This window comes from Hyperolius riggenbachi, chromosome 4 (assembly GCF_040937935.1).
Source record: "Hyperolius riggenbachi isolate aHypRig1 chromosome 4, aHypRig1.pri, whole genome shotgun sequence".
Classification (NCBI taxonomy): Eukaryota; Metazoa; Chordata; class Amphibia; order Anura; family Hyperoliidae; genus Hyperolius; species Hyperolius riggenbachi.
Window position 1 is genome coordinate 251,494,959 of NC_090649.1, and position 8,494 is coordinate 251,503,452.

Below are 8,494 nucleotides of genomic sequence, written 5' to 3' on the forward strand. Positions count from 1 at the left end.
AAATCATGGAACAAATTCGACTGCATTTTACGTTGTGCTATTTTTAATTTTTTTATTATTATTAGGGTTGTTTTTTTGTTTGTTTGCTTTTTTAATAATTAACTGCTAAACTTCTCCAGGAACATTTTCAATAGCTGAAGAGGTTGTGGGGGCATTTATAAATTGAAGACCATGAAAGTAACTTTTGACCTTTTTCTTGCCCCTTTTCTTATTCATGCTGCGGTGAGCTGCAATTTCTGAAATAGAATTATACTTCAGCGATTTTGGCAGAACTGTTCCCTACCATTGGTGACCCAGCAGCCATTAGGGCCTCAGCAATCACATCTGCGCCCTACAGCCACTAAAGGCTTAATTTACAAATGACTGATTTTGTATTATAGTGAGTTAGATCCATACATACCGGTACATTATGTTTTGGGGATTGTGACACAATTGCTAACTGAGATAAATGTGTATATACAGTATATGTGTGTCTGTGTATGTGTATATATATATATATATATATATATATATATATATATATATATATACACACACACCTATTCCTAGTAAGCAGTGTAAGTTTTTGGAGGGTATGTGTGATTAGACGCATTTTCTTAAACTAGTGTGTGTAGTGTATAAATTACAATTCCCAGCAGTATTAAAGTGTACCTGTCAGGATAAGTGTTAACAAGCTTTTGGCTGTATAGCCTTCGTTGAAGCCCAACGAAGGCTATACAGCCGAAAGCTTGCTTACTCTTATTCTTTTAAGTTAGCCAATAAATGGTATCATTCTGATTCAAAACTTCTTGCTTTTACTGATGGCTAACACTGTACAATACCCTATTGTTACTACTATGCTGTCAGGATAGGACACACAGTAAGAGCTTGTCGTACTCTAGCAGCGTCCTTGTGTGTAAGCTCTCGGTGCACTCAGAGCTGCTAAGGAGAGTGACAAGAGTGAGCATGGATGGTCAAGTACTGGGCAGAAAGGGGGCAGATACTAGGTGGGAAAGGAGTGAAAACTAGGAGTGACTTGGCACAGACAGATGAAAAGGGTCAGCCCTTCGACAATGTTTGGGCAGCCCTGTAAAATTCAAAGCAGGATTGTAGAGGGCTGAAAGGTTTGAAGAAGTTTAGATCCGTTTCATTTAATATACAGTACCATCCTTGATTCGGGTACTTTAAAACCTCATGCACATACTCAATTACTGTTGCCTTTATGATAGTTGCATGTACCGTTCCTTGGAGGAAAGTAATAACCGCATGTAATCAAAGGAATACAATGTGCTTGTTTCCAGTCATTCTACATGACAGCCACCAGGAGACTGGTCCTCCTTTCTATGGCACAGAAAGCACAATAAGATTTTAAAAGCCACAACCCATTATCCCCCTTCAGTGCTTTCCTCTCCCTTGAGATAGCAGGAAGTGTTCATCCTGCTGGCCTTTCAAAGAGCCCAAAGGTAAGTGCAGCCTTCTACTTATCTGACCAGTGGCAGCTTAGTTGGTGGCTTCGTTGTTTGCACTCAGTAGTCACAACAGAGGCCTCCGTTGTTTGCGTCTTTCAGGAAGTACCTAAAAAAGCAGGAAGTACCTAAAAAGTAAAAAGAAGCCTTTATCTTATGATAAGCCTCTTTGTCATGGTTGTACAGCAACTGTTGTTAAAGGGGCACTATGGCGAAAAGTTATAAAATTCAAAATATGTGCAAACATATACAAATAAGAAGTTTATTTCTTCCAGATTAAAATGAGCCATACATTACTTTTCTCCTATGTTGCTGTCACTTATGTAGTAGAAATCTGACAGAAGCGACAGGTTTTGAACTAGTCCATCTATTCATAGGGGATTCTCAGGGATTTATTTATTTTCAAAAGCACTTAGTAAATGGCAGTTGCTCTGTCCAACTGCCAAAAAACTGTAGCGAGCAGGGAAGCTGGCCAGCATCATTGTTTAAATCCTTTTTAGGTAATATCTTTATAAAGAATAAAAGCCTTGCTGAGAATCCCCTATGAAGAGATGGACTAGTCCAAAACCTGTGCCTTCTGTCTGATTTCTACTACCTACCGTAAGTGACTGCAAAATAGGAGAAAATCAATTTATGGCTCATTTTACTCTGGAAAAAAACGTACTTCTTTGTTTGCACATATTTTATGTTTTACAATTTTTCACCATAGTGCCCCTTTAATGATAAAATTGTGGCATCCTTTAAGCAGCTGTTTTCTGCATTGCAAAAGGAACTAGGGTTGCCTTAAAAGATTAGTATACCAGGCCTTGGCCTTAAAACCTCCATCTCAGACTCAACCTCAAAATTTACCTCAATCTGAACTGACTATCTCAGCAGGCGGCCAAAATACTTAGGGAGAGGAGTCATTCTGAGGACATGGAGGGAGTGGAGGCTTTCTAGGCCCGGGAGGAGAAGATTCCTAAAGTTATAATTAACCCCTTGCTGCACCCCGTGCAGTATATTTACGGCCTGGGAAAACTTCACTTGAAGTCCCAGGGCCATGAATACACGTCTTCAGCGGCAGGTAGCCCCCGCTCGCTCCTGCGTGCGCTCCCATCGCCGCCCATTAATCGGGAGATGAATAAATGGTAACGCAGTTCCCATTTATTACTCTTACTTTCCCCGTGTAAAAGAACGCCGGTATCTATTAGATGCCTGCGTCATTTTATCTTTCTGGAGTTACAATGCTACTCATTACTTTCCGATTCATGTACTTATGTACATGAATCAGAAATAATGTATGAGGACATTTTGTGGCCAAATGATAAAATTACATGTAAATACATTTTATTTAATAAAAATTCCAAAACTTGCTTTTAAAATTAACTTATTCCCTCCCATGTTACACTAATTATTTTTTATCATAAAAAAAGACATTAAAAAATACAAATACACCATAGGGACTGCATTTTTTTAAAATATGTATGTAAAGAGGGTATATTATTATTTTTTTTAATTTATGGGCTTGTAATTAGTGATGGACACAAAACTGAAAAAATGCACTTTTATTTCCAAATAAAATATTGGCGCCATACATTGTACTAGGGAAAAATTTTAAACTTTGCAACAACTGGCACAATTGGGCAAATAAAATGTGTGGGTTTTATCCACAGTAGAACATCTTATTTGAAAACAATAATGGCTGAAATCTGAGAAATGATTTTTTAAAAATTTTTTCTGGTGTTGGTGTTTCTGGTGTTATTCAGACACTATTGCAGCCAAATAGATAAGCAGGGCTGCAAGGCAACTAGTATCGTTTGCAAGGAAATAGATATGGCTGCCGCCATATACATCTCACTTTAGTTGTATTTTAGCCAGAGCATCCTTCAGGTAATAATCAGCAGTCAGAACAATGACTATTATCAAGTCGGGGGTTTTTGAAAAAAAATAAGGCAGAACAAGTTCAGTTTGGTGGTGATCAAAAGAGGAGTTTGATGAAGAGAGTGACCAAAAGAAGAGTTTGAGTCCCATCCCGTATTTTTGTTCAAAATAAAACCTCTCCAGTCTCCAGTTGAGCAAACCGCTCTAGAAAAAGTCATGTTACTTTTCCAAAAAGGAGTAAATGAGCAAGGTCCAGTTCTAGAAGAAAGGAGAGCGTTTTTTCCTCTCATTTCTTATCCCAAATGACGACGGGGACGTAAACTCCTTTCTTCAGTACAAACACTTCAAAATAGTCAGTTTGCTTGACCGTTCCTTAATGGGGAATAACTTTTTCCTAGCATCAATCAATCTCATGGGTGCATATTACCATGTACCAAATAAACTTTGCAAATTTCTTAGAGCTGCATCCAAAACCGACTGATTCATTTACATTTTAAAGCACTTCCATTCAGGCTATGCACAGCACCTCGCATATTTACAAATATAATGGTGGAAATGGCCACTTCACTGAAAAGTCTTCACCCTTTTATTTAGACTACAATCTAATTGCAGATCAAAGCAGGGATAGTCTTCTATCCAGTTTCAGTGTATACTATTGCTGACAACTGAACTGCAGCGGGACAGCATGTACGTGGCCGAGTAGTTATAACATAGCTATAACTGCTCCCTGGTCTGGCGCTGCGTGGAGGGGCAGCGACCGTTCAAGTGACCGGCTTCGTTTGAGCCTCAAGGGTTTTAAATATTCTTTTCTCTCTTTTTTTTTTTTTCCCTTATAGCTGTCCTGCTGATTTTGCTCTTTTGCTCTCTGACCAAGAAATGACCAGCCTTTAAATGTAATGGTAGGTTTGCTGTAGCTGTCATGGACATAATAACAATAAAAAAACCCTCATAAACGTATCTTGATGTTCATTGTAATGAATGTAAAAAAATATTTAATCCCCTATCAACCAACAAGATTTCAAGCTCCAGGCATGTGTAAGAGACAACTGTCTATAGAAGCAATCAATCAGATTCCAAACTAGCCACCAAGGTGCATACACTCCTTTGACGAATGTCACCCATCGGGGATCAGGACCTGATCTCCTTGGGTGACATCACTGGCACTGGCTGCACGCACACATGTCAGCTGTGTAGCTGACAATGTGCTATGTTGCTATGTGGGGGGGACGGAGGGCCCACAAGCAACATGTGCGTGATGTAATGCTGTGGGTGGGGTATCGGTGTCACGGGTTGAGTAGATCAGCCTGCTGGATTGCTTGGGGGTTGCCAGCTGCTGTACACATGCCTAAATGTGAACTGAGACAGTCGTTATCGGCTTAAAACCAAAGAGCAGACCAAGGAGGAACAAGATTGTGGACCCGTGCAAGGCTGGACGGGGCTACACAACTATTGCCAAGCAGATTGGTAAGAAGGTGACAATGGATAAACGCTGTAAACAGCGCAGGAGATTTGGGCACAGCTAGTGTCGTAATAGGAATTACGACTATAGCAGCGCTCAGTGAATGTTTTGGGCGCCGTCAAAAGACATGGTACGGGTCACCTGACCCTTCCTCAAGTGCTGGGACCGTAGTTGCTAAGAAAACAATTGGTAACACACTACACGCAGGACCGGTTTGTACTGTCAGCAGCTGCCCCCCTTCACTATAGGTAGCCAGATGACCCCTCCCCACCTCCAGTAGAGATAACCTGTTGACCCTTCCTTCTAGTATAAAGAAGCTAGATAATTCCCCCTCCTCCTATTTAAATAGCTAAGGAACCCTTCCCTTAGTATAGGTAGCCTGATGACCCCTCCCCCCCCCCTTCCTTCAGTATAAAATTCGAGATGACCCTCCTTATAGATATCCTGATGACCCCCACCATCCAGTATAGGTAGCCAGGTGACCCTCCCCCCCCCTTTCCCAGTATAGCTTGCCATGCACCCACCCTTGATCCTATGGTGCCCTAGGCCATGGCCTATTTGGCCTTGGCTTAAATCCGTCCCTGACTACACACTGAAGGACAGAGCCTGCAAGGTCCCTCTGCATAAGACAGCACATGTACAGGCCTGTCTGCAATAAAGTAGTGACTCAAGAAGAAGCATATGGAGCTCCTGGAGTGGCCTAGCCAGTCTCCAGACCTTATGCTGGGTACACACAGGGTACCGCTGTAGCTTGTCTCTAGCAAACCGGGGACGTGTGCGCGACAGCTCGGCGCCAGGTCCCTCTGTGCAGCAGCCATATACACGGCGCACAGAGGGACAGAGATGCGGCGGAAGCTGTCGCCGAAGGTTCCTCCCTCCCACCGGAAGCTCTGTCCATGGTCTATTGGTTGCTGTCGCTAGTCCGCATACACACGCAGTACGCGTGGTGGACTAGCGACAGTTGCGGCGAAGTTGCGGCGACAGCTTTGACTAGCGACGGTTTGTGGCGCGCGTGTTATACACACAGGGGACCTGTCGCCGCAACATGTGCGTGACACGTGGTTGCGGCAACAGTTGTAACCCGTGTGTATGAGCCAACCACTTAGGACTGCGGTGTTAGACGTCTAATAGCCGCACAGAGACTGAAGGTGGGGCAGAGCTCCGCCCCCCGAGCAGGAGATGCACGCGCAGCGTACGCTCAATCTCCTGCTAGCCCCATAGAAGACCGTTTACGCCAATGGGCGTGGAGCTGTCTTGGGGCTGCCGCACTGCTCACGCCAATTGGCGTGGAGCAGTCGGCAAGAGGTTAACCTCCTGGGCGTTTCAATTCTCCCCTAATTTCTGCCCAAAAAAGTCTATGGAATTTTCCATTGAATTTTTTTTTTAATATTTCAGGCCTGTAACTTACCAAATCATTAGCAAACAAGGTTCTAGTGCTTATCCTAAGCATAATAAAATAATAAAACATGAAAATCATGGCAAAAAAAACATTTAATAGTAACAATACGTAAACAAAACATCTTAATTCAGATCAAGCAGCAGTTGCAGCACAAAAAGTATTGAAACATCAATACACTTCCTGAGTATGAAATATTTTAAAGCAAGGGACAGCACAAAGTCCTACATCACATTCAGGGCAGTAAAAGCGCGTCTCCTTGCGCACCTTTTTTCCATTCGGCCCCCTCTTAGAGCAGCACACAACGCACATGCGGGTAGGTGTTGCTTTGCGCTCAGTGGGTGGCACATGCTCTACAAAATGACGTCCTGTTAGTCGCACTGGATTTACGACATAGGAGGCACGACGTCCTGGTCTATTCGCCTCAGTTTGTGGTTGCTGATGTTGTAAGCAGATTTCCTCACAAACCTTCAAAATGTAGTCAAAGTGAGGAAGAGGCCTGTCATTTTGTTTCTTGTAGAGGACATAAGAATTCCAAAGACACTGCTCCACCAGATGTCTAAAGATTTTCTTGTAATATTTGCGCTGCTGTTTGCGCACAACGGGGTAGAATGTTATGCACTGGTCAGCACGGTCCACCCCACCCATTGTCTGATTATAATCCAGAATGACCTGGGGTTTCTGGATTGTCTTCCCAGCACGATTCTTGGCTGCAGCAGTGTCAGTGTTATGGACTGTTGACAAAACGGAAACATCTTTCTTGTCCTTCCAGCGGAGGGCCATCAGTTTACCCTTCTGCCATGCCACAATTTCCCCTGGCTTCAGCTTCTGAGCAGAAAAGGCTGATGGCAGATTGCGACGGTTAGGCCGGACAGTGCCATATGAATCAGTCTTGTGTCTGATGAGGTATTCATATAGTTCAGGGGAGGTATAGTAATTATCTGTGGTCAGGCAATATCCCTGACCAAGAAGCGGTGAAATGAGGGAGAGGACAGAGGCGGATGCAAGGCCAAACTGGCTGTAGCTGGGGTCGAATTGTGTGCCTTTGCCAGTGTATATAATGGCATTCCAAATATATCCGGAATTAGATTCGCACAATAGGAACGATTTTATCCCAAATCTGGCACGCTTGGAAGAGATATACTGTTTCCAGGCAAGTCTCCCTTTATACGCCATTAGGCTTTCATCCACGCTAACGTCTTTTTCTGGAACATACACGGACTGAAATTTGCGTATGACCATTTGAAATAGGTCGTAGATCTTCCACAGTTTGGGGGCAGGATGGGTGGCCTCATCAAAGGTCTCATTATTCATGAAATGCAGGTTTTTCATGATGAGGCTAAATCTGTTTTCTGACATGACAGTCCCAAAAAAAGGTGTAGCAATCAGTCGGTTGGTGCTCCAATATGATGTCTGGCGGGGTTTCCCCACAACCCCCTGGAGGATGAGGATGGCCAGGAATAGCCATATCTCATCCTGGGTGACTGGTTCCCACCTTTTTCCCCTAGCAAACCTCCTGAATGGACCAGGCTGCTGTTCCGCATAGCGGTTGGTCTCCTCCACTATAATTTGGATTACGGCCTCGTCCAAAAAAAGTTTCAAATAGGCCAGGGGGTTAGGATCACAGGGAACTTTTTGGCCGGGTTCGCCTGTAAAGGGGAATCGTGGGGGGGCAGGATTATTCTGGGTAGTGTCTTTAGCGATCCATGTGCGGATGCTCTCGACCTCTTCGGTGAAGTCATCGCTGTCAGACTCTGAGTCAGACGATGACATGTTCGCCACATAGCTGTCACTTGAGTCTGAGAAAAACATCTGCTCATCCTCGCTGTCCTCAAACTCCTGCATCAGGGTTCGCGGGGAGAGGCGTCTACGGGAGCTGGAAGCCATAGCAGGGCAGGTGGCAGAAAAAACGTGGTCGTTATTCGGAGCAAGGGTCAAATCCAGGCAGCAATCAAAGCGTCGTCGTTATCCAAAAGCAAGGGTCAAATCCAGGCGGCAATCAAATCAAAGCGTCGTCGTTATCCAAAAGCAAGGGTCAAATCCAGGCGGCAATCAATAGAATAGTCGATAGTCCAAAGCAGAAAATCAGCAGAAATATATCAGTGCAAGTGTCAGCAATCTCAAATAGCAAATGGTGTTTTTTTTTTTCTTTTGTCTTTAGGTTTCAAATTTGTTTCTTTTTACTGTGTATTGGATTGGATACAGGTGCATTCAATCCAATACAAATTCAAATTTACCGCCGCGCCCCCTAGCGTCGACCTCACAACGTCATTACGTGGACGCGGAAGGAGACGCGAAAGGAGGCGGAAGAACACGCGAAAGGAGGCGGAAGGA

General features: G+C 43.7%; 1 protein-coding gene across 1 annotated transcript; it reads right to left on the reverse strand.

The window, feature by feature from the left end:
- Positions 1-6,331: 6,331 nt before the first annotated feature.
- LOC137504768 (piggyBac transposable element-derived protein 4-like) lies at positions 6,332-8,047 on the reverse strand. The gene has a single exon (XM_068233354.1). It carries the CDS (start codon positions 8,045-8,047, stop codon positions 6,332-6,334), a length of 1,716 nt encoding a protein of 571 aa, XP_068089455.1.
- Positions 8,048-8,494: the final 447 nt, after the last annotated feature.